Here is a 27,359-nt window from a genome sequence, read left to right as displayed (position 1 = left end):
GCCTAATTTACATTCATGGCATCATATGGATAGCTCATAATTAGTGTGCTTTCTGAAAACATTGCTGTACATTGAGCTGCATACTTATTTGTAGTTGTTTTTCATTATTTTTCATTCATTCATTTTAGTCCATTTTACATTCATTTAAATTGGAAAATTGGATAATTTACACATGATTTTAAATTGATCAAAAGTCAGCTTGACAGCAATAAACAGGAAAATAACAGAATCAGTGATCCAAACTTCATCAAAATGGAGACAAATTCAAATTCAGCTATAAGCATACAGTATAGTAGCTATTGTTATTCAGCTCAAGTCAGTTCAGTTCAATAGCGAAGTTCGCCAATTATGAAACATCTGATTCAGCTATAAAGCAGCTCTACAAAAGACAATAGTGTCATCATACAGCTCAATTTAGTTCAAATTTTGTTCTCATCCGATACGGTCAGCTCACTATAGTCAAATTGATATTACATCAACTGCATGATTGCACTTACAGTGTATAGTGTCACGTTTGGTTTTGGGTTTTGCTTCACGTTTATGTTTCATATCTTTTATTTTGAAATTCTCAGTCATGTTTCCTCGTCTGCGTTCAGCCCCGACAAAAAGTTGCAAAATGTTTTGGGTCCCACTTTATATTAAGTGGCCCTAATTCCTGTGAACTTACATGGTTACTAGATATGTACTTAGTATGTAACTACATTGTAAATACACATTGGTACATAGTATTTATAACTGTAACATTTGTGTAACTACACATATGTAACAACCCACGGAAAAGTATAAGTACAAATGTGTAACAGGACATTGGTAACAACACTTTTTCCACTACAGTAAGTACACATGTGTAACAGGCATTATGTAACTACATTTTGTAACAACAATATGTATTCACAGAAGTTGTTCCACTTCCACACGCAGTCTAGAAACCATGATGATTCCTATACCATGTATTTACTATATGACCGGCAGGACTTATGTTGAATTACAGCTAAAGTTTTCCCTTGTGGTACCAGTGTACTTACATGGTAACTCCTCAGGAACTCTGCACTTGATACAATGGGCCCTATTTTAACGATCTGAAACGCAAGTGTCAAAGCGCAAAGCGCAAGTAACTTTGTGGGCGGATCCCGGCGCTGTTGCTATTTTCCCGGCGGGATAAATGACTCTTGCGCCTGGCGCAAATCTAAAAGAGGTTGGTCTGAAGTAGCTTCATTATTCATAGGTGTGGTTTGGGCGTAACGTGAAATAAACCAATCAGAGCGTCATCTCACATTCCCTTTAAGAGCAGGTGCGCATGTTGCATGGCGGATTGTTATTATTATGGCGGATTTACCAGGCGCGCGCCAGGAGCGGTTCACAGCCGAGGAGACCGACGTTCTTGTCAGGGCAGTGAAAGACAGAGAAGTGACGTTGTATGGGGATGGGAGAAACCCACCCAAATCAGCGTCGGTTAAACAGGCGTGGGAGGAAAAAAACTACATTTTTTTTTTACATCTTCAAGGACACCACAATGATTTCCCTCATGTGTTAATATTTTTCCTTGTTATAATGTATGATTTGCAAAAATAAAAACTGCTGCGTCTGTGTTGTTGAGAGAATCAAAGTGTATGCGCGTTGTGCACCACTACATTATGGCCAAGCATGCGCGCTTAAAATAGCATTATGAACAACGCGCAACGCGCCACTGACTTTAGACTAGGTTTTTTCTGGTCAGTGGCGCAATTGTTTTCTGGAACTGCAAAATAGCACTAGGGAATGTTTGCGCCGAAACACGCCTCCTTTTTGCGCCGACCCGCCCAGGGAGCGCAAGTTCATTTCCTAGTTTACCAACGTGCGTCTGTGGAGGGAAAAGCCCGCTTTGCGCGGGAGCAAAATGGGAATGATTCATGCGTCGTTGTACAAAGTCATTTGCGCCGAGTGCAAGATAGGGCCCAATGTGTTAAACTGTCATAACGTACATGTAATATGCAAAACCCAAACCTCTGTGCAACTGTACTAACAGTGTACTAACATGGTAACTCCTCAGGAACTGTCCACTTAATATAAAGTGTAAAACGGTCATAACTTACTGTGTATTATGCAAAACCCAAACCTCTGTGCAACACTGTATTAACAGTGTACTTACATGGTAACTCCTCAGGAACTCTGCACTTGATACAATGTGGTAAACTGTCATAACTTACACTGACCTAAAGATTATTAGGAACACCATACTAATACTGTGTTTGACCCCCTTTCGCCTTCAGAACTGCCTTAATTCTACGTGGCATTGATTCAACAAGGTGCTGAAAGCATTCTTTAGAAATGTTGGCCCATATTGATAGGATAGCATCTTGCAGTTGATGGAGATTTGTGGGATGCACATCCAGGGCACGAAGCTCCCGTTCCAGCACATCCCAAAGATGCTCTATTGGGTTGAGATCTGGTGACTGTGGGGGCCATTTTAGTACAGTGAACTCATTGTCATGTTCAAGAAACCAATTTGAAATGATTCGAGCTTTGTGACATGGTGCATTATCCTGCTGGAAGTAGCCATCAGAGGATGGGTACATGGTGGCCATAAAGGGATGGACATGGTCAGAAACAATCCTCAGGTAGGCCGTGGCATTTAAACGATGCCCAATTGGCACTAAGGGGCCTAAAGTGTGCCAAGAAAACATGTGGTTATTTCAGTCAAAGTTGCTCTTCTATCAGCTTTAATCAGTCGGCCCATTCTCCTCTGACCTCTAGCATCAACAAGGCATTTTCGCCCATAGGACTGCCACATACTGGATGTTTTTCCCGATTGTGGGAAAAATTTTTTTTAAGGTTTGGGTTTTGCATAATACATGTAAGTTATGACAGTTCAACACATTGTATCAAGTGTAGAGTTCCTGAGGAGTTACCATGTAAGTACACTGGTACCACAAGGGAAAACTTTAGCTGTAATTCAACATAAGTCCTGCCGGTCATATAGTAAATACATGGTATACACATAGGAATCATCATGGTTTCAGTGTGTTCTTAACTGGTAACTACAGTATGGAAGACTGCGTGTGGAAGTGGAACAACTTGTGTGAATACATATTGTTGTTACAAAATGTAGTTACATAATGCCTGTTACACATGTGTACTTACTGTAGTGGAAAAAGTGTTGTTACCAATGTCCTGTTACACATTTGTACTTACACATACCTTTCCGTGGGTTGTTACATATGTGCAGTTACACAAATATTACAGTTGTAAATACTATGTACAAATGTGTATTTACACTGTAACCATGTAAGTTCACAGGTATTAGGGCCACTTAATATAAAGTGGGACCATGTTGGTCAAACAGAAACGGTGGTACGTTGAACACCCTGTTCTGATGACGCAAGAGTTGCAACTATGGCAGCTGAGTAGGCCATTCTTTGTGTTCTTTTTGAAGAATTTTCAGAGCCTGATGAAATCGGTATAAATATGTGTTTAATACTGCAAAATACACTCTGTTACAGTCACTGCCCTTGCCATACAGAATAAAAGAACATCCCAAATTATTATGATCCAACATTTGCCTCACATTTCAGGATGAAAAGACAAACATTTCAGGTGAAGGATAAACCACTTCTTACCTCCGAGACTGTGTTATGATTTGTATGACCTTATTATTTTTATTGTGAGTATTAGGCTTATCATTATTGCTGATCACCGTTGATATGCTATATTTTTACAATAAAACTCTTACGACAAACATCTCTTCTAATATCTTCAATTGTTGCGTATACCGAACTGCAGCGGACACATTTGTAAACGACTTAATTTGGACCCATTGTGCGAGCTGTCTCTTTAATACCGCGTGGTTTATATACATGTTGCTGCTGATTGGGCTGACATTTGACACACCCACCAAACAGAGAAAACGTAAAAAAGAAAACGTATCTCAAACCCTGTTCCACACCATTTCCAGGAAACATGTCGTTCAACCCGGAAACCGCAGTAAAACACCAGTTTGAGCTTGACCGTGCCCCTGGTTTCTTGTCATGTGACTTCCTTGTCTTATGTGTCACTTTATGATTGGTTGATCGTCTTTATTGTTCACAGGTGTTTCTTGTTAGTTATTAGGCCCTGTCCACACGGACACGGGTATTTTTATAACCGTGACTTTTTTTACACGGTTCGGCCGTTCGTCCACACGAAAACGCACTGAAACCGAACATTTTTGAAAACCCCTGCCAGGGTGAGGATTTTCAGAAACGCCGGTTACAGTGTTGTCGTGTAGACAGTGAAACCGGGGTTTTTGCCTTGCGACGTCAGAGTGTGCGCCAGTATCAGCTGTGTTTGACATCAGATTTGCGCTTCTGATTGGCCAACGTGGCTTTAGGGTTAAGGTTTATATCGCCGCCTGGTGGCGTGACATGCTCTTGATCGCGCTTGATTGCGTGTTTTTACGTTTTCATGTAGACAGAGACCGAGCATGTGTGGACGGGATTTTTTTTTTAAACGCTGTAGGAAAAACTCCGGTTATAAAAATACCCGTGTCCGTGTGGACATGGCCTTAGTCTTATATAAAAACACCTATGAACAGTAAAGATGATCAACCAATCATAACATGACACATAAGACAAGAGAAGCACAAGACATGATCACATGAGGACAAGGAAGTCACATGACAAGAAACATGACTGCTAATTTCAAAATGAAAGACATGAAACACAGGTACACCAAAATCCAGAACCAAATGTAACAGTTAAATGTCAAAACATTGAAAATCATATTTGAAGGTACATGAACTACTTTAAGAATCATTTAATGATGTGGGTACATTATAGAGTCATTTTTTTTCTTAGCTAATCATCAAAGTTACTATAAAGTGTCCTGAAACATTTAAACCACAGGCTTTTTGAATGTATTGGTCAAAGAAATCTATTACACAGTGAATTGCAAAAAGAGTTTTAATGAAACACTCCTGAAGAGCCACACCTGAGAGATTAAGTGTTTACATGGGTCATGAATACACCCATGTAATGAGCTATCAGATGTATTTATTGAGTGCCACAGAGCGCCAGCAGGATCTTTTCATAATCTCCACTTGTTTCCTTCTGTAAAAGCCAAACACAGAAGCCACTTTTCATTCAGACATGCTAGTTTTAAATATGATGGATCTAAGAACGTGAAATTTAATTCAGAAGTTTTTCAGATCACCCATTATGAATTACAGAGACTCACCAGAACATCCTCCTGAAGGGTTTTGCCATACATCCTCTTGTATTCTTGAAGGATTTTCAGCAGGTCAGTTTCTGAACGGCTCACAATAATTCTAGTTAGTGTGTCAGTGGTGGTTCCCAGTCCCTATAAAGCAAGACCATATTAGAGATACATTTGTCAATTATTCATAAGGTAGCAATAAAACGGCAGATTTTATTTTACTTATTGGAAAAATGTAAAGCCATGGGATTCAGGGTTTAGTTTGGTTTGAAATTAGTCTCTAGTCCATACAGCTCCGGAAATATAAGCAAACGTAAATGTACTGCCCCCCTTATTGTCAATTCTCACAAAATTTAGCCTACAGCCTATTGTAGAATCCTTGCTCATTGGCAGCCATTTTTGTTGGTCTGTCCATTTGTTAATAATAGTATCTTAGAATTAAAAAAATGATTCTAATTTTAAACTTGCTCTGACCAATTCGTGAAAGCGTAAATTTGCTTATCATAGTGATATTTAGAGTTAGACAAACAAATTTTTTCCACCAAGAGTCCGACGCCTTGATGGACACACTTCAGACCAGAAAGAGACTCATTTGAAAATCTCCAGAAATACAAAAGGGTTCCAGCACCTTTGGTCCTTGGACCAGATAATAAACAGATTCTGAAAGAAACAGAATTAAATTTAAGTTCCATGAATTCCTCAGCAGCTTTACCTTCATAGCCAGTTGAAGCCTTTCTGCGAAGTAGGCAGGTTTGTTCCAAGCAGACTTCACTATAACATGAAAAAAAGACAGTGAGAACAGCTTTTGCAAGAACCTTTTTCAATTTAGTTACTCTTGGATAATTGTATCTAATCTGGTTGCGATGTTTTTGAGTGTGAGAATGAAACCGCCCTTAACACACAAAGCTGGGGAAAAAAACTTGCTTTAGAACAGGTTTTTATGGCGCTGCTTTCATACAGATGGCCACTGAAGCATGTAACATAATTTAAAGAGAAACTACTCTTTCACCGCACCCACAGATATATACACAGATTAAAATGAAGGCTTGTACTGTAGATTTACCCAAGGTCATCAGGCAGTCTTCAAAACTTCCATGCAGCTCACCCTCCAAATCTTTGGCCAAACCGTCTTTGCTCAACTGCCCATAATATTGTAAAACTGTCAATTTTAAATAACACCGTTAGTGCCTCAGAAAACATGGGCTGGAGTACACCAGAATGGCATATATTAAAAGTCAACTATCTCTGAAGAAGAGTGCTTGACTTACTTTTGCACAACTGAGCTTCACTCCTGTTTGTGAGGATGTCAATCAGAACAGAGCAAACAGTGCCAATTCTATTCTCTCCTGCCTCAAACAGAGCCTAAAACAACAGCATATCAAAGTCAGAGACAGTACCTACACCGTTTCAATTTATTATGCTTATTGCATGGCTGTCTGCTTGGTCTAGCATTTGTCAGATATTTTTATGACTTCAAAACTGTATAATGGATAACTGTATAACTGTATTTGCGCTCTCTTGTTTTTCATACCAACACAATTTAGAAAAGCTACTTTAAGTGGGACCATCTCGCAACTTTGGTATGATTAATTATGGCGAATGTAAAAATATTGACTATATATCAGCTGACTATGTATCTTACATCCTTCACTGGCCATAGTACAAGTAAAGAATATTTACCTTTGCATCACTCTTAGCCACTCCATCATCAATGTTACGGTCTTCACTTCTGGTAGCCTGAAGTTATAAGATATTGATATAGTAATATATCATTATTAATACACATAACGCTTTTTATTTTCTTATGCCGTTACAACAATTACACTGAACTATGTTTTGTACCTTGCAAAGGGCAACTAGGGTAGTCTCAAGATGGCCTTTAACTTCACATTTAATATCTTCCTCCAGCATCTCTCCATAGACTATACAACAGAAAGAGGTTAGCAGCATAAACATACATCTGCTTTAGGAAAAACATGTTTTTATTTTTCTTGTTACCTTCTTTGAATTTATTCTTCAATGCAGTGATCTCCTTGTTTGATCTGGTCCCCAGAATTTCATTTAAGACAGCCTCATTTGTCCCAAGACCCTGATTATCAATACATTTTTAGTATTTAGATTTAAGTATTAATATATAGTACATTAAGTCTTTGAATAAAATCTACATAAGACTAGTAAGTTGTACCTTCATGGCTCTTTTCATTTCAAAAGCATCATACTCAGGCGGTGTCATCAGCAAAGCAAGGACCACCTCCTCAAAATCTGACTTCAGAGCTTTTTTCAGTGCATCTACCAGAGGCTGAGGATTAATGATAAAACAAAAGCTATAAGCACAAAACAATTGTATAAAACAACAAATGATCCGTGTTCCTCTAGCATGGATTTGACTGGGACATATAGATAAATTACTTGGCTCATTCATCTGTATTGTTTCATGTCAAGTTCAAGGGTTGACGAAGAAGATTGGTACAGTAAAAAAAAAAAAAAAACCTCAACCAAATGGAAACCATAAATAAGTAACTGGATTCAATGAATGCTGAATATTGAATTAATTTAGTCTCATTTAGTTTAGTTGTATTTTTATCTAGCCAAAAGATGTTGAAGGATGTGAATATGCTTACTTTTCCTGTGCTCTGCTGATAAGCTTCTTTGATCTGTTGTCTTTGTGCATTGCTCCTCTTTGCTATAACCTCCACAATGGTGGCTTCATCCACACCTTCATGAGAGGAAAAAAGGTCAAAATCACATCAGTTTATCACATTAGAACCTGTTTATGATCATACTACAGAGTACTGGTGGATCTTGTTATAATGGTATATATAATATAACTTGATACCAGGTGTATAAATCGCAGATACATAAGGTCAATAAAGCTGGACGCATAATAATACAAGTCCCAAGAGAGCTGTATATTGGGTAAAAGTATATTAGCATTCTTCCTGGTATGACATAATTAGTGGGGGGTGTCCTCCATTCATGCAACAAAGCAAAAAATATGTAGAGTCTCATTCATTTGAATTTTACTTGATTATTCTCAATACCTGTATCAGGAACATGAGAGCATGTTGAATTTGCATTTTGCATGTATTTAGCAGGATATCTCTATTTTACCTTTGGTCTCAATAGCTTTCTTTAATTTTGCAACATCATTCTGGGCATTAAAGTTTGGATCAGCCCGGACTGTTCCAAAGTATCCTGTCTCAACAGCAGGAGCAGCTTTAAAACCCTAAGATAAAACATGTAGCAACATGCAAGTACAAATTAGTAATGATAGGTTATTTTTGAGGCGGATCTACTGTATGTTAGTCATCACCTACAGCAGACCAACCTAAACATTTATCCTTTTGACTGACCATAATGAAGGAAAATGCTTTTACTTACCTTGTCATCATTAACTTGTTGGAATAATTTCTGGAAAAAGGCCATCTTGAGAGCTTTGAAGAAGCTATAAAGAACTAAGCAAATGCATAAGGATGAGTTTATGACCAGACATTGCAAACATTCCCCAGATATGCAAATCTAGATTCTCATATCAATTACACCAGTCATCAATTGCATGTTGCACATTAATAATGACAATCTCTAGTAGAGGACATGCAGTTAAATTAATTTACAAAGACAACTCACTTGTTGCTCTGTGAAGTCTGTGAGAGCTGATCTGAAATGGGTAATTTTGGGAACAGAACTCGTCTTTTTATTCCTTGTACACACCCACCGAAAAACTTTGGGCTGGGTAGAGGTGGTGTTAGACCAGGTTGTTCTGGTTGTACCTGTCTGTAAGACTTGTGATAATCTATCATTTAATGTGTTTGCTGTACTTTACCAGTTGTAGTCTTAACCAGGGATGGGCAAACTCGGTCCTGGAGGGCCACTGTCCTGCAGAGTTTGTCTCCATCCCCTGATAAAACTCATCTGCTAGTAATCCTGAAGACATTGATTAGCTGGTTCAGGTGTGTTTGATTAGGGTTGAAGCTAAACTCTGCAGGACACTGGCCCTCCAGGACAGAGTTTGCCCATCCCTAAACCTAATCTAAAACACATAGGAAATTATATTGTTCACTAGATGTTGCTAGTTTATTGTAACAACTTATGGAAATTTGTCTCTTTAATTAAGACAATAGACACACAGATCAGGTCAAGCAAGTGCTCCAGCCCTGAGTTCTCACATGGTAACATAAAGAAACCAATATGTTCATCCCAGTGTAAAATATTGCCAGGATTTACAAAATGATTAATTAGGCAAGGCGAGGCAAGGCATTTAATTGTGATAAACTGTTGATTACTAGTGAGAAAATATGCCAAATTGTATCTAGGAATATTATATTGTAAATTCACACAAACATTTACAGTGTGCACAATTGACATTTATTCCATATTTAAATTTAAAACACTTTTCATGAGCCAACTATTGGGAGATTAACTGGTGCTAAAATGGACCATGTAATGAATGTTCACATAATCCAGACATGTATGAGATGATTATTGAGTTCCACAGAGAGTCAGCAGAATCTTCTCATAATCTCCACTTGTTTCCTTCTGTAAAGCCAGAAAAAGGATTTAAATATTTAAATTGGACAGCTATTGTATTTAATGGGACAGCATGATGAAACAGGCAGCAATATACAATGAAAAAAATAATTTGATTTAAGTTGATTGAATTAATTTGGAATAGATTGTGAAAAGTTTCATTCCAGAACAGATGTGATTAAGAAAAATGCTGGGCTTATTTTTTTATTTCAAGTTGACTTTAAGTTAGTTGGTTAGAGCTTTTTAAAATTATGAAGACTTACCAGAATGTCCTCCTGAAGGGTTTTGCCATACATCCTCTTGTATTCTTGAATGATTTTTAGCAGGTCAATTTCTGAACGGCTCACAATGATTCTAGTCAGTGTGTCAGTGTTGGTTCCTAAACCCTAGAAGTCCAAAATTAGTTAAAGGGTTATGAAATGGAAAATCAAAATGTCCTTAATATTTACACATAAAGTGTTACTCTACAATAAATACTTTTTATACCTCAAAGCTAACTTCCCAGTTTAAAATATGATTAAGTCCAGGTTCAGACAACAAAAGTCCTCAGTATTTTGTTCCAATCACCTGGATTTGCTAATTAGCACAGTTTCTCAGCCAGGAGATAGAACTAATTAGTGAAATCAGCTGGCGGAGTTCATGGATGGAATAAACATATGGCAGGACTTTTACTTTCTGACCCCTGGACTTTACACCTCTGAATAATATAAAGATCTGAAATGCATTTTATGCCCCCTTTAAATTCATGTGAAAATACCTAAATAAATAATTGGTTGAGTATATCAAAACCATGTGCAGCACTACCATGCAGTGCTAGTAACTACATGGACGTGCTGGAATACGTTCCATACATTCCTTTGCAACTTTACCTTCATAGCCAGTTGGAGCTTTTCTGCAAACAAGGCAGGTTTGTTCCAAGCAGACTTCACTAAACATGAAAAATAAGAAAATTGTGAGGTTGTTATGTGCACAAACCGAAGATGTGACTTTGTACTGCTTGATTTAGTTTCTATTGTATCTTTGTACCTATCTTTGTGTGATAAAGTTTTGTGTAATCTTTTTTGTTTGTATACTGTCTGGATCCACCCTCTCAACATGCAGAGCTGGAAAAACAAGCTTCCTAAAAAGTTGCTCTGCTTTGATTAGTCTTTCGACCACTGAAGCATTTAACATGTCTAGAATCTCTTGCACACCCCCACATAAATACACACCTTAAATGAGCACTTGTTTCCTTACCCAGCGTCATCAGACATTCTTCAAGGTTTCCATGCAGCTCACTCTCCAGAACTTTGGCTAAACCCTTCTTGCTGTATTGGCCATAATACTGGAAAACTGCAAAAACATTTTAAATAACACTAATAGTGCCTAAAAAATAGTCAACTATCATAAATGCAACATCTATATTCTTTCATAAGTGGTCTTCAACTTACTTTTGCACAGCTGAGATTCACTCCTGGATGTAAGGACATCAATCAGGACAGAGCAAACAGTACCAACCCGATTCTCTCCTGCCTCAAACAGAGCCTGAGAAAACAATGAAGTCAGAGACAGTGAGTGTGTTTACATGCACACCAATATACTGGCACTTACATGACCTTACACACTTTCGGGTTATTACAACCTATAATGCATAAATCTACGTCCTATTTTACAGTATTTGTAAACCTTGTTGTAAAGCCTGCTTGTGTGAACAACTTGTGTTTTCCTGTCCACTGAACAAGAAAATCAACAAGGCAACATAGACCATGTCAACTGAGCAACTTCAGCAAAGAGCTTGACATGTTGTAGTCCATCACATGATCTCGATTTTGCTGTCTTCAGAATTAGCTCAGAGACAAATCCATCAAGGCTTCCATTAGCAAACCACTGGGGTGCCTCAGGTTTCAGTGTTTGGCCCCCTCCTCTTCTCAATATGTAAAACTTCACTGAGCTCAAATATGAAGGCACACAGCTATCACTGCTATAGTACATGTTGTCCATGCCTGACAACATGTAGCAGTGCTGTTCAGCTTGCATCTCACCTTCCACTCAGACATCTGTACCTTTAACTTAACCTCGCAAAGAGAGAACTCTCTCAACTGTAATCTATCAGTTGATCACAACATAGCTATACAGCAGGGTTCAACAATGGTAATGACAGCTGACTGTACGTTCACACCGCCGCCGACTTGAGCGTCAAAGAAGCTTTGGCCGCCCTGTCAAGGACGCTTGTCAAAAAGTACGCGGAAGCTTGTTGACGCTTTGGACGCTTTGAACGCTCTGACGTTGCAGGGAGAATAGAAGTGTCACAACAGGAAATGTAATAAACAGAAAAAAACAAGCAATACATTGAAGAAACCTTTTATAATGACAGCATTTTTATAACCGTTTTGGTCACATTTGGTCGGGGAAAAAAGAATATTTAGCTATTATTATTATTATTTGCGGTCAAATCGGTGTCACCGTGAGCAAATGAATTGCATTCCCGCTATAAAACGAGCTAATATTTCAAAGAAAAGTTGCGCTCATGCGGTCCCTATAAGCAAACAACGTCATGTCATAAATGATACCTGTAGGAAACCCAGCAACGGCGATTATTAGCTTCTCTTCCATTTTCTCGGAACTAATGTTTTGGTAGGAACGAACGTTTACATTGTATGTTTCTCCGGAATCAGCCAGCGCGAAGGACGTCTATATTCCGATTGGTCGCTGGCATTTTGCCGCTGCTTGCCGCTGAACCGCTTCACAGCTCAATACCATAAAGTTGAGCTTCTTTCAACTTTCTGATTGACGCTCAAAACGCCCAAAACGCGACGCCGATGGATTTGACACTCCTTGCAGCTGAGAAAAGCCAGCTTCCATTGAAAATGAATGACTTCCGGCCGCTTTGGAAGCTCAAGTCGGCGGCGGTGTGAACGTACAGTGAGTCAGCTAAGAGCTGAATGGTCACATATGAAACAATTAAATCAGTAAAACCTCACTGCCCAAATCTCAACAACATTTTTTTATTGGCATTAATGGTTCCATGAAGAATGAAACTGCCTGTAGTGAATACAATTTTTGGGTCTGGCCCAATCTCGGGGTGGCCAGGCCCATGGCCACCTGACATCTCTCTAACTCCATCACTGGTGTCAAGCATGCATGTATGAGCCTCCGTTTACCAAATTTGATGTGCATAAGATGGAAGAAAATAATCTTCAAAAATAAAACGAATACTTTTCAAGCAAAATAAAATTGTAAGGAGTAAAAAGTACTTTTTATTCCTCTGGAAATATAATTAATTAAAAGTTCAAGTATTCAGTTGAGTAAAGTACAAATACCTCAAAATAATACTTAAATACAGTAATAAAGTAAAATTACTTAAGTAGTTTACACACCTTCTTGTCCAAAGGCACTTCCCTTACTTATCCATTAACTCTACTTAAGGCTTAATTAAGGCTAAAATAGCTATTCTGGTTTACTATTGAAATTCAGTATTGTAGCACTGCTAAAATAGTTGTCGTCTCTGTATACATTGCTTTTGTTATCCAGAGATGATTTGGATAGAAATACGTGTTTATGAATAAATCTAAATAAACCAATAATCTACTACTTTGTAAGTAGTTCCAGATGCTTTTTCACATTAATCTCAATTGGCAATGAAACAATTTCACAACCTTCACAGCCATAAAAAAGAGTTCACAGCCTTAAACTGAACCAACCAGCTTCAAAATGAATCATAACACAACTTTTGATATGAAGCTAAACATATCAGTTAAAACATAGCCCATATTGTACATATTGTGCACTGTGTAAAATTTAGGATTGATTATAAGGAGACAGTGCAATATGCCACAATGTTTCAATCATACAGAATACAATTGCCGAAGCACATCTGATGTGAAAGCAACACATTTGCTAGTACCTGTAACTTGCAAATTTATGTTTTAATCACAGATGGCAGTAGAGTGGCCAAAGTTCCCTATCAGTCGTGAAAGTCAGAAGTAGTCAACGTCGACTGAATGGGATGACGCCAGGGAGCCAGTCATCTTCGAGTACTATTGAACGAGCTAATGGAATGTGGCGTGCATGACTTGCACCACACACTCCACCCCCCGGGCGCGGGTATAAATACGGAAGTGGATGCACACACTAGTTGCCTTTTGCTTCGGAGCCAATCGTTTGATGTCTCTGAAGAGTGCTGTTGTTTACAACGAGCGAGTGTGTCAGTGTTCTTCTGGAAGACTCTCCCAGTGCTGGTGGTTTCTACAGCGCGAGTGCAGCGGTGATCTCGAGCTTTGAGCTCTCAACTGCTGTTTTCACAGCAACAAATTTCTAAATGTTTGTTGACGGCTGGTTAGAGGGCAGAAAGGGAGGATAGTGATGGATGTCTCGCCCTCTAACAACTCCCTGTGGGCTCCTCACTCCTCCATCAATCCGCAGCCGGTGGAATTTCTGTTGAACGTGCTGCTCCCTCTGTAATGGACCGATCAGCCGTTTCAATTGGGGTTCCCCCAGAGGATAGAATGTTGATAGCAGCATCGGAGGGTGAGCTGGCCTCTGGAGATGACGACTCGGCTACGTTATCTCCCTCTGGGAGTGTAACGTGGCCCGAGCCAGATCCAGAACTGTCAGCTATGCTGAAACGGGCTGCCGAGGCTGCCGGGCTTGAGTGGAATCTTCCACCGTGTCCCGCTCAGTCTCGGTTGGAGGATTGGTATCTCGGGGCGGGCCGTGGTTGTTCTCAGCTCGCCGCTCAGTGCCTTTATTTCCAAATGCATGGAGAGCTTCCTAGGTTGTGGATGGCACCTTTCTCTGCCAGAAACTGTCTGAATAGCTTTTCCCCCTCACTACCTTTGACGTAGGAGCGGTGAAGAGTTGCGAGGCCATCCCTTCCAGTGGAGTGATCTGTTGCAACACAGGTGCACCTGTGTCCGGCGGCCGATGCCTTTTGGATGGGGGATCCTCATCTCCCCCCTAAGGCCTGTGAGTACTCGTCCGTTCCGACAGGCAGAGTTTACAAAGCCTGTGGCCAAGCCGTCTCCTCTTTGCATGCCGTGGCGCTGCTACAGGTCTATCAGGCCAAGGCACTCATGGGCATGCACGAGGGTATCCCAGACCGTGCGCTCATAGGTGAGCACCGCACTGCATCCAACCTCGCCCTCCGTGGCACGGGTGTCGTGGCATGCGCAATTGGTCTGGCGATGTCCACCTTAGTGGTTCAGGAGTGCCATCGTTGGTTCAGCCTGGTTGATATGGCAGATGTGGACAAGGTTCGGTTCCTGGTCTCCCCAATTTCCCAGGTTGGGCTGGTGGGCAACGCGGCGGAGAACTGCGCCCAACAGTTCTCTGCCGCCCAAGCGCAGACGGAGGCCATCTGGCACATCCTGTCCCGGTGGCCTGCTGCTGCCTCCACCCCGCCGCCGGTGGCAATTCCTCCGCCTGCTCGTCACCGAGGCCATTCCCCTGCCAGGTCTCAGCATGGAGCCAGCCGCAGTAGGGAAGCCCAGCCCGCTCCAGGCGTTGAGCAGTCGCAGTCTTCTGACTAAAGACGCGATGCAGCCGCTCCCTCCAGCCGATATGAAGGCCAGCTTTTACAAGCCCGTACTTCATTGTACCCTAGTGCGGTGGGTCACGACCATCTTGGTCCTGTGTTAATTGAGACGGGCCCTTTTGCGATAGCCTCCATTCAATTTGTTACACAGAGATGCATTTCCAAATGCTCCGTCCCCAAGATTGGTCTGCAGCATTCGACCTGAGAGACATGTGCTTCAGATATCTATCCTTCTGCACCACAGGCCATCCTGTGTTCGTGCGTTCGAAAGGTGTGAAGTATCAGTACAAAGTCCTACCCTTCAAGTGCTCATAGCCAGTTGGGTCCTCAGGTCAACTGGGAAAGAGTAAACTCGTCCACGGGACCACGTACAAAGGGCATGCAGTAACGGAGGTCTGGGCGGCCCTCCAACTGCAATGGCATCCATTGCCTCGAGTTGCTTGCAGTTCATCTCACTTTGAGACACCGCTACTCAGCGAATTTGTACGCCCGCCACCACCTCCTCAGAAGCTTCTGAGGTCGCTTCATTCCACTTATTACTTCTGGCCTGCTCAATCGTGCCGCTGATGAGCCTCACAACAGGCAGTCTAGCTGTTCGGGACCACTTCGGGGCTGCACAGTTACATCTGTAGCCCCTCCGGACTCAGCCCTCCGCCAGTTTTTTTTTTCTTGTGTCTGAGTGGACATCCCTCGACACAGAAAAAACTCTGGCCACAGCTGACCACGGGGCCCCCGCAGAAATGTGTTCCCCAGTGAGTCTTCTTGCACACAACTGTGCTAAGGCAGGGAGGAGATGGAGCAGGTCTTGCTAGTTGCCCCTTATTGGCCCAACCAGACCTCTCCTCTCAACAGCCCTTCCTGACTCCTTCCTCTGAGTACATTCTCAGGGATGGGGCATGATGGTACCCGCGTCTAAACCTTGGAGAGTTCCAGGTCTGGTTCTAAAAAGAACGGGACGCGGAGGTTCTGGTTACTACCACAAGATTTTTATGCCGTAGAGGCCATCACTTCTGTGAGCACCCTCTCAAAAATGAGGCAGGCTCCCCCTTAGAAGTGTAACCTATTAGTTTAATTGAGTCTTCTCTCCGTGAGGAGATCCCGAAGGTGTTCGATCACTTCAGTGCTTCTTTCCTGCTAATGGGTTGGAGTGAGGGCTGTCTCCTCCACCTCAAAATCTTGTTACCTATGTATTGACGCACATGCAGTGGATACAAATCCGTGGGAAGCACGACTTGATCGTTAAGTTCCTGAGGGGAGCAAGGAGACTCTTTACCCTCTTAGGACTTATCTCTGGTGCTACTTCACTGCAGAGACCTCCCTTCAGGCCTGCAGGCAGTGAGTTAAAAATCTTGTTTTTAGAGAAACAGTTTTCCTGCTTGCTTGGTCTCTATCTAGAGGGTAGGGATTTGCACACATTTTCGGTCAACGAATCGTGCCTGCAATTCGGGCCGGCTATCTCTCATGAATCTGAGACCCCGGCCGGGATATATGCCCAAGGTTCCTACCTCTTCTACGGGACTAGTTGGTGAGCCTGCAAGCGCTGCCCCGGAGGAGGCAGACCCAGCTCTGGATTTTCTCTGTCCGTCCGCTCCATTGCGGTTTTACGTGTTCAGAATGCAAAGCCTGGACCTCAGACCAGCTCTTGTCTGTTACGGAGACCAGCAGAAGGGAAGGCTGTTTCAAAGAAGAGGTTGGCCCACTACATGTGGTTGCCTTCATCTTGGTGAGAAAGTTTCCCAAGATGCACGTGCCCACCTGGGTGGTGAGCTCCTCCTAAATGTGAGAGTATTGCTCCCTCCCAGGCGTTGACACAGACTGTCTCGCTGAACAGATGTTAATAGAGTTGGGGGCTGGGCGACACCTATCACGTTCGCTAGAGAACTAGCCTATGTGTCGAACCGCTGCTTCACGAGGGCTCCCTCCACATGAAGCCAGTTTCACTGTAAGCCCGGTTCGAAGTGTCGGCTTGCTGCGCCATTCCCCTCCTATGGACTGGATACGTGCGCAATTCTTGCTCCAGTAGAGTTCCCCTTATTAGCCGAACCCTGTCGAGTTCCTCCAAACCCTTCGGCAACGGACGTGGCAGAACATCCGAAGCCAGGCCTATCACTCGTATGCACTGGTGGAACCTGTGTTAGGCTGGGTCCATATGTTGTGATCCCTTCGGCGATCCCATATGTGTATTCTTCCATGCTACGGCTCCCTCCGGCGAGCCTGTGTCTTCCTTCGGCAGAACCTGCTCTGCCGTCACTGTTCGGTTGATCCTTCCCCCTGTTATAGGCTGGAGTCATCCCAGTGACATTCCATATGTTGTACTGCCCGGTCATCCGCCCAGTCCATATGTGTACTCTCCACATGTTACCTCCCTTCGGGCAGGATGTGGCTTCCGCAGCGTCCCTTCCTTCCTTGATAGGGTACGCTTTCCCAGTGGTCCCGTGGAACAGCAGTGACTTCCCTGGCCTAAGCCCTTCCATCTCCGCCTCAAGTTGCGGAGGGATCAGGAGGCTTTTGTCTAGGCACTGGAAGGTGGCAGCACTAGTGGCATTTTCAATGCTGATCCCATTCAGTCGACGTCAACTACGTCTAACGTTCTCAACTGAAAGGGAATGTCCTGGTTGCGTATGCAATCCACCGATCCCTGGAGGAGGGAACGGAGGACGTAGTCCCCTTGCCACTACTTCTGGACCACCGCTGACTCCGAGTTACGCTCGGCTCCTCAGCGAAAAAGGAACTAGTGCGTGCATCCACTTCTGTATTTATACCCGCGCCGCGGGGGCTGAGTGTGTGATGCAAGTCACGCACGCCAAATTCCATTGGCTCGTTCAATAGTACTCGAAGATGACTGGCTCCCTGGCGTAATCCCATTCAGTCGATGTAGACTATGTCCGTATCAGGATGTTCTGTAGTGCACTTTTTGAAATCTAAGTTTCAATATTAACTTCTGGTATAAAAGTAATATCACTCATAACTGTTTTGTGTTGTTTGATGGTGCTTAATAGACTTGTAGCTCCAACAGAAGAATACACTATACTGGTGTATGGAAACAATGGAAGGGATACTTCCAGATGCCTACCAACCAATCCAAATTCAGAACAGGTTACATGGAAATTATTTATACCCAGAAAAATTGGCTTATATAAATAAATCAGTTATTGTGATCAGAGTTGTTACAATGTTGCAGTGGAATCAGACACATTACCTTTGCATCACTCTTTGCAAGTCCATCATCAATTTTATAGTCTTCACTCCTGGTAGCCTGAAGTCATGAGATATTCATTTAGCACACATAACAGATTTAGTTTTCTTATTGTGTAACGTACAATAAATAGTGTTATTTTTGTACCTTGCAAAGAGCAAGCAGGGTAGCTTCGAGATGTCCTCTAATTTCACTTTTAACATCTTCCTCCAGCGTCTCTCCATAGACTGTACAACAGAAAGAGGTCAACAGCTACATGCACATCTGCATTTATGAACTACTTACATGTATTTGGATCTGTGTTGTTACCTTCTTTGAAAGTATTTTTCAATGCTGTGATCTCCTTGTTTGATCTGGTTCCTAGAATTTCACTTAAGACAGCCTCATTTGTCCCAAGACCCTGATTATCAGTTAAACTTTAATATTAAAATACTAACATTAATGCTTTTAAAAAAAAAATTTGAAATATTAAGAGACAAAATCTTAAAATAGTTTTACATTTATTTTACATTTTTTGGGGGCTAGAAATAATTAAGTACAGAATTATTGAAGAAAAAAATATACAACATTGTACCTTCATGGCTCTTTTCATTTCAAAAGCATCATACTCAGGCGGTGTCATCAGCAAAGCAAGGACCACCTCTTCAAAATCTGACTTCAGAGCTTTTTTCAGTGCATCTACCAGAGGCTGAAGCATATAAATATTTATATAAAAGTTATTTACATAATACAATACAATTTTCTTTTTACAGTCTAGACCAAGGTTAATTCTAAAAGATCTTCAGACCAAGGCACTCAAAATATATTGTGACTGTTAAACTGTATCCTAAGCCGTTTCCATATACAAGTATTTTTATGTCCACTCTAAATAAAAAAAATAAAAAAATATTTGTTGAGCTGTAAACTTTTTTAAATTGAATAGAAAATGCCTGGCCTAACATAAACTGTACAGTTTCCTGAAAACTTTCTTTTAATAATTTGACAGAGTCTGGTCTCTTTAGATTCCTTGGGTCATACAGAATACAATACTCAGTGTTCCAAGGTCAGACATTTTCTATTTGTAAAATGCTGTATTTTACAAATATTTTCATGCACTGAAAAAAAAAAGACCTAAGAGTTCCATAAAAGTTTGGTGAAAGTGCCACCTGCTGGTAAAATGTTGTCAATTTAGTCTAAATTGGCCCATTAGCTTTTAAACAACTGGTTTGGTACAATCATGTATCATAAAAAAACTGGCACAGAACACAAATCGTGTTTAATACAGTTTACATGACGTCGCTGATGTGTTGTGTTTTGTGTCTATTTCTATTCATCTTAAGAAATACTTAGAGATCTGAATCAAAGTTCATATTTCAATTAAAAATAACTGAGATCTATGAAAGGACAACCTCAGAACGTTACATTTTCCTTCATCCATTCCTCCAATCTCACATTTACGTACCATATAATAGGCCAAAGACAAATGTTGTTGGAGGATGTGAATATGCTTACTTTCCCTGTGTTCTGCTGATAAGCTGCTTTGATCTGTTGTCTTTGTGCATTGCTCCTCTTTGCTAGAACCTCCACAATGGTGGCTTCATCCACACCTTCATGAGAGGACAGACCAAAATAAAAAATGAGCAGCTTTGTCAATGCATTTGATTTTGGTGGACTAGATCTGCTATGCACACTGTTGGGGTGTTGATTATTTCTGCTGCTGCATGAATAGAGACGTGCAGGGATGACATCAAAACCCAGAAAACTAATTCACCACTGGTTCCCTTGAAATGGGGATTTATAACTTTTTTTTTTTTTTTTTTTTTTGAGTTTGCGGTCTGTGGTAAACAAAACTTGACAATACTTGAACTTAAATTACACACCCATACCGAAAACTTTTGAAAGCTTTTTTGGCTTTTGAAGCTTTTATTGTAAGAGTCAAGAGTTTGGCCTATAGTTGAAATATTAATGCTGATGTTATATTTGAATATACAGGTGAAATCGAATATCGTGCAAAAGTTAATTTATTCCAGTAATTCAACTTAAAAAGTGAAACTAATATATTATATAGACTCATTACATGCAAAGTGAGATATGTCAAGCCTTTATTTGTTATAATTTTGATGATTATGGCTTACAGCTATGAAAACCTTTTTACAATATTCTAAGTTTGAATTTGGGGTTTTCATAAGCTGTAAGCCATAATCATCAAAATTATAAGAAATAAAGGCTTGAAATATCTCACTTTGCATGTAATGAGTCTATATAATATTAGTTTAACTTTTTAAGTTGAATTACTGAAATAAATTAAAGTCCCTGTAAAGTCAAAATTTTGTATGTGTTCTGAGTTTGTCACACCACAGAAAAATGTGTTATTAGCCACCCTGCCAAATTTGAATGATAAAAAAAGCCAGCAAGTACATAAAATAAGCTATCAAAATCTTGAAAAAATGAGCAGTAGTCTCTGCTCTCAAATGCTGGGGGCGTGTCCGCTGGCTGCGCTGAAACCACGCCCACTCGCGGGAAAGCTGCCGATGATGGCACCAGTTGTCGGCGCGACGGGAGGATGAATGCCGAGGTGGAAGATAGTCGGTTCGGCCCCATTCACCGGTAACAACGGATTATCAGTGAATGTCTCAGTTGTCTCCGACGAAAGTTTATAAAACTATCCCGTGTAAAATGATCACTTACAGTCAGGGACGTGCACAGGGGGGTTGCTCAGGTTGCCCGGGCAACTGCCCATATGCCCTTCTCACTCAAGTTGCCCTTCCGAGAAAAAAATTAAATCGTACAATGGATGCAGAATTTCACGTAGGCCTAGATTAAAAAAAAAGAAAAAATCGCAAAGCCTCATTCACTTCCATTCGGGCACCGAAAGTGAAAGTCAGTATGAAGGGCAAACGCTGCACGCGACCATAGACTGCACGCGACCGGCGTAGGGCCACGCAAATTACTTAAGGCCACGCCTCCATCTCGTGTCATAGTCATAGCGCGCCGTCAAATGTGTAGCTACAACATCTACGACAAAATGAAGCGAAACTATCCTTCTGGTCACGAAAAGAGGAAGAAGAAAAAAACCATGAGAGTGAATTGCGGGAACAACAATCAGGTAAACTTGTGTTCTCTCCTCTCTAAGTTTGATGTCAGCAAAGTTTGATGTTTTTCGGTCTTGCTAACCTAGCTGGGCAGGCAGTGCATCTCTTGCATCACTTTGTGGCTGACAAAAGTGAGAGTAAAATACAATTATTTATTACGTTTGATTTTGATAAACGACAAAGTGCAACGTTGTTTTTTACTGCAGCTCGGAAAACATAACCGCGTCGCGTGTGTTATCATGCGTTCATATGCGCGTTGCCGAAATGAAACTCGCATTTTTCAAGCAGAAATATGTGGAGACCAGACATACTGTACTATAAATGCACGTGAATGATGCCACTCCCAATCAAAGTACACATTATAATTTTAAAACAAGACACTGATTATCAAGTCTCAGTGTAGTTACAAACTCTAAACAACTGCACTAATTATGCAAGATAGAAAGCAATGTATTGACAATTTGACATTGATTGACTATTGATTTATAGGCTATATTGAATTAAAAATGTTGATTAGCTGGACATACTGGTCAAAATGGATGCACATCCCTCAGTAAATAATAACCATAAATCAAGAATTGCTTCAACATGCATAATAAAAATAAAAAATAAAAAAATCATACTGATGCCGAAAATGCCCAGGCTGTAGAAAGAACCAAAGTTAATCCCAAAAGCCAAAGCTCAGGGTTATTATTTATTATTTTCTTCTTATTTATGTTTACGTTAATATTCACTTACTTAATAATATTCACTTATTATCTTAACATACTATAGAAAATACTCTATTCAATAAATATTGTGTGTTTGAACCTCATTCTGTTCTATATTGTTGTACTTATTATTTGACTGTTTTGTTTAAAGGGGGGAGGATGGGAGTGCTGAAGTGTCAGGTGTGACTGTGGCAATGGCAAATGGTTTACATAGCTCACGACATCAGAGTGCCCCTTAGCAGAATTTTGCTTAGGGCCCCAGGGGGGTCAGGATCGGCACTGGGTGTAGCAGTCGATTCTGTTCCTTACCGGAATTCCTGTTCCCTTTACGCAATCATACTACAAATCATGCGTAGTTGCCCAGATGAGCAAAAAGCATTATTGAATGTACGGGAAGCCAAAAGGTTAAAAAAGGATTGTATTTTTTCCGAAATCTAAGCGTTTTATTTTATTTTATTAGAAGCGAGTTTTTCCCCATCTGTCAATTCAATCCAGATTATTTATTTAAAAATAAATAAATAATAATAATAATAATTAAAAAACAATAAACAATAATATGAGGAGCTCTTTTTCTCATGTGTATTTTGGTGACATTTAACATATTGTTAATACATTTTGTATACTGTTTACAAAGTTGTATATCATAAACCTGTCATCTTTGACGTTTGCAATCTTTATAAATAATAATAAGACCATAATATGAGGCATTGCGTTTGGAAATAAACACGATCAGATAAGGCAATTTGTATGGGCAAAATTCAACTGAATATATTCCTTCATATAGCCCGTGAGTTTTGGGGGTAGTGCCCTTTTTTCAGGTCAGAGCAACTGCCCCACAAAATTCCTGTGCACGTCCCTGTTTACAGTGATCATTTATTGTTAGGGGAGCGGACAGCCTCAGTGGCTCCAGTGCGTCAACAAGTAGGGGCGTGTCCAGGAGCTCAGGGGCTCCAGTGCGTCATCGAGCCCCGTTTTAGCCCCGCCCAAAAAAATCCGTAAAATATCAATGGTGAAAAACTGTTTAACGGTCTAACTCCACTATTCAGTACTTCACAGTTCACAGTCTTTGTAATATGTTTTAGCAATACACTTCTAACATTTATAATGTTTAGATTTTTTTAAAAATTGCCTTTACAGGGACTTTAACTTTTGCACGATATTCTAATTTTTCGAGTTTCACCTGTACGCCTAGTTCTGTCATGAAACTCTAGATGGCGCAGGCTGATGGGTCATTAACGCAAGCTGATGATATTTACAATGTTACTACTTCGCTTTTTTAGAGTTCGTCTAAAAACCTCCACCTCCCCCAGCTCCACCTGTATAGATCTGCTATAGGTAATTGATATATGCTATTTGAGCAGCAGCAGTATGTCTACAGTACTTGCTCTGCAGAAACAACAGCAATAATCAACAGCATCAGCAATTCAGCAGCGTAGCAGATCTATTCCACCAAGACCAAATACATTAAAGGGATACTCCACCGTTTTTCAAATTAAACTATGTTATTCCCTTAACTAAGACAAGTTGATACATACCTCTCTCGTCTCAGTGCGTGCACTAAATCGCTCTGTCTTGCGGCGAAACTTTGTTAGCACTTAGCTTAGCCCGGTCCATTCATTAGGATCCAAACAGAGAAGTGACCAAAGACCTCCACGTTTTCCCTATTTAAATACAGTTACACGTGTGTAACTCGACCAAGTATGGTGACACAAAATAAAACGTGGCGCTTTTCTAAGCGTGTAAAATGGATAGCTATAATGTATGGCGGAATACCACAGCAAGTTCCACAGGGAGCACTTCGACTCGGCGCAGTAATATCAGCACTCCTGAAAAATCCTCTCCCTCTCATTGATGATATGATGATATTACTGCACCGAGTCGAAGTGCTCCCAAGTGCTATTCTGTGCATCCCTGCACCACTCTATAGGCATGCATAAATCCCGTAGCAGATCTATACAGGTGGAACTGGGGGAAGTGGATGGTTTCATAAGAACTCTGATAGCATGTTGCAGGACCAGCTTACAGCAAAAACTGTACAGACTATTTAAATGTTGTGCAGACAAGCTCATTTGGCTGCAGAATTAACATAGGCTGTGCTAGTTGATGTGATTGTTAGCAGCCAGTGCCATCTAGAGTTTCATGACTGAACTAGATATTTAATTTGGTGCTGATTATTTGCCGTTTTCTTTTTCTTTTTTTATATAGAAACATTAAATTAATCGGACATTGTCACTAAATGTTTTTATAACAAATGTGTAATTTAACTTGATTTTGAGTTGAATGCAAAAAAATTCTTATAATATCAGTGATATTTCACTTTACAGGTTATTTTTGTATCTGATACACTATGAAAACATAAAAAAAATGATAGAAAAACATATTTTTTGAAAATTCCTTGGTACATAAACATTTATTTTTGTCATGCAGCCTGTTTTGTCCCAGTGCACATAAATTAGTGTCACGTAGCCAGCTCTTTGCTTTTCAACTATTTATTTCTATGAATACATTCCAAGAAAGATTTTCAGGTATAGCCGGGGTGTGTCCTCCACACCTTTTCTAAAATAAACAATATAAAACTTGAATACACACACATAACATATATCTAGCTGAAAATGAACAAAGTTTAATATTGTGATATACACTGTAAAAAATCAATAACAAAAACAATCTGTAGTAAAACAGAAAAGGCACATGTATTTTTATGCCAGTACATTATCCATTAAGTTTAAGGACATTTATCCCTAAAACACAATGCAATGTGTAATTCAAAATTCATAAAAAATCAAACCTTTAAGTAAACTTCCTTCCGAAAATTTCTTCACATTACTATAGTACATTGGAGCCTTTTTTTCCAACTTTGAGTGCATTTACCTTTGGTCTCAATGGCTTTCTTCAATTTTGCTGCATCATTTTCGGCATTAAAGTTTGGATCACCCTTGACTGTTCCAAAGTATGCTGTCTCCGAAGGAGCTCCTTTAGAACCCTGTGATAAAACATATAGCAAGTGTTAAAATATCAGGTCATGGACTAATTATTCATATAAGTAATGAAGTTGAGGTGTATTTAAATGTGTGTTGGCATACAAAACATTGATTATGTATATATTCTGAACGTACCTTGCTACTGTCATCATTACTAATTTTCTGGAGAAATTTTTTAAAGAATGCCATCCTTTAAAACCTTTGTACCTATAACAAGCTAAAAAAAATACAAGGTTGCACTTATAAACAGTTATGGTGTTTTTTAAGTCATTGATTCAATCTCAAATGTCTTTAAAGAGGACAGTAAGACACATTTACAATGATATCTCACCTGTTCCCCTGTGAAGTGAGAGCTGGACTGAAATGGGTTATTTCAGGAACATAATCGGGCCTTTTATTCTTTTGGCTGCGTGGAGGACTTAGACCAGGTTGTTCTGGTTGTACCTGTCTGTAGTCATTTAATATATTTGCTGCACTCACCTCAAACTGTAGGATTTGTGGATTGTGTAAGATAAACTGTGACATGCAATACAAAGCCTAAACATAAAACATATACATAAAACATTGTTCACTAGATTTTGCACACACTTCTAGTTTTCATAGGAGCATAAGTGATAGTTCATCCAAAAATGAAAATTCTGTCAGCATTTACTCACTCTGTTGTTGAACAGTTGTTCACCCCCATATGTGGAAGCAGTGGTGTAGTCTACGTCAGGGTTTCTCAACCTTTTGCCTACTGCGACCCACTTTTCTTTTGTATGCCAGTCATATGACCCACTAAATAAATCAAGAATAACTGAAATGCCTCTTTAGATCTATAGGCTACAACGCAGGCCTATATGCTTATTATAATTAATGATAATCACGAAAACACACAAACATTTTCAATAATTAGGCAGACTATGAGGCAAACTGATTTTTTTACTCACGTTAATGTGATAGCCTTGAGACTGCCGCTCTGATCATATCCAGACTGGGTGGAATTTGGAAAAGTGTGACTCGTAGTGTCGCACAAACTGTTGTCAGCCTATTCCTGCTTTTTGTTTTCGTTGCAGTCACTGTTGAAAATCCCGACTGACAAAGTGTGATATAAAACGAATCGGTTACCTAACGTAACCTCGGTTCTCTCTAGAAGAGGGAACGAGTTTTGCGTAAGCTAGCTTACGCTGCGGGAAAGATTCATCTTTGCTGAGATATTGAAGCCAAAAAATTATTTCATAATTTGTATCCATACACAACGCAGTTCCTCTGCGGCAGACCTAGAGCAGGCTAGCTAGCACCTCATTGGTTCGCTCAGAGAGAACTGCTTAAGCCTATGGGAGAGCGGGGCTGAACCCGCTTCCAATGAGAGGCGCCCGCGCGCTCATTGCGTCATAGCCCGCCAGAATGGGCGTGGCTATGGTGTATATAACAGTCTCTCCCAGGCTTATATGTTGATTTATTTCAGCGTGAAGCGAAACGCTAGTAGCGCAAGCACGGCCGGGAACGCAATACTCGTTCCCTCTTCTAGAGAGAACCGAGGTTACGTTAGGTAACCGATTCGTTCTCTTACGAGAGGTTCTCTCGTATTGCGTAAGCTAGCTTACGCTGCGGGAACACCTGGTCAACGCCGTGCGCGCTATGAATCCACTCATGAATCCCAGGGTGATACCGGGGGATTTTTAACGTGGAGTGAATGTAATATGAGGCCGGCAGAGCGGGCACATGAAGTGTATACATAAGCATGTATGAGGCCGGCAGAGCGGGCACATGAAGTGTATAAGCATTTAAGGAGAGCACAAGGGGCGAACCGGTTGTGTGAGGGACTCCCAGTAATGCAGCTTCTTAGGGAGCTGGTCGTTAGACAGCTAGTAATTTTGCCTGCAAGGCGGGAACTTCCAAGTTGTAAAATCTGACAAAAGTGGACGGGGAGGCCCATCCCGCGGCCACACAAATGTCATGAATGGAAATTCCACAGGACCATGCCCACGATGAGGCCATGCCTCTAGTGGAGTGCGCCCTGATGCCCAGAGGGCAGGGCAGGCATTTAGATGCGTAAGCAGAGGCGATAGCGTCTACTATCCATCTAGACAGTGTCTGTTTAGAGGCGGCCAGACCTTGGTGCGCCCCCCAAACGACACGAAAAGCTGCTCAGCGCGTCTGAACGCGGCATCGCGCGTAGTGTACAATCTCAGAGCCCGCACCGGGCAGAGG

At 40.8% G+C, this 27,359-nt stretch overlaps 2 protein-coding genes across 2 annotated transcripts; both read right to left on the bottom strand.

Moving 5' to 3' along the window:
- Window positions 1–4,898: 4,898 nt before the first annotated feature.
- LOC130099696 (annexin A1-like) lies at window positions 4,899–8,896 on the bottom strand. Its single transcript, XM_056265488.1, has 13 exons — window positions 8,797–8,896; window positions 8,551–8,624; window positions 8,281–8,395; window positions 7,791–7,885; window positions 7,355–7,468; window positions 7,168–7,258; window positions 7,012–7,091; window positions 6,850–6,906; window positions 6,438–6,531; window positions 6,233–6,328; window positions 5,882–5,940; window positions 5,191–5,313; window positions 4,899–5,063 (listed from the first exon to the last, which is right to left on the bottom strand). The coding sequence occupies exons 2-13, from the start codon at window positions 8,593–8,595 to the stop codon at window positions 5,007–5,009; spliced, it is 1,026 nt and encodes a 341-aa protein (XP_056121463.1). The 5' UTR covers window positions 8,596–8,624; window positions 8,797–8,896; the 3' UTR covers window positions 4,899–5,006.
- Window positions 8,897–9,453: 557 nt separating this feature from the next.
- LOC130099695 (annexin A1-like) lies at window positions 9,454–25,388 on the bottom strand. The gene is made up of 12 exons (XM_056265487.1): window positions 25,302–25,388; window positions 25,057–25,168; window positions 19,896–19,990; window positions 18,979–19,092; window positions 18,714–18,804; window positions 18,552–18,631; window positions 18,408–18,464; window positions 11,127–11,220; window positions 10,933–11,028; window positions 10,566–10,624; window positions 9,960–10,082; window positions 9,454–9,705 (listed from the first exon to the last, which is right to left on the bottom strand). Exons 1-12 carry the CDS (start codon window positions 25,353–25,355, stop codon window positions 9,649–9,651), a joined length of 1,032 nt encoding a protein of 343 aa, XP_056121462.1. The 5' UTR covers window positions 25,356–25,388; the 3' UTR covers window positions 9,454–9,648.
- Window positions 25,389–27,359: the final 1,971 nt, after the last annotated feature.

Source organism: Rhinichthys klamathensis, unplaced genomic scaffold (genome assembly GCF_029890125.1).
Source record: "Rhinichthys klamathensis goyatoka isolate OS25496 unplaced genomic scaffold, OSU_Roscu_1.1 h1tg000234l_1, whole genome shotgun sequence".
Lineage (NCBI taxonomy): Eukaryota > Metazoa > Chordata > Actinopteri > Cypriniformes > Leuciscidae > Rhinichthys > Rhinichthys klamathensis.
This window is presented reverse-complemented; position numbering and strand designations above follow the sequence as displayed.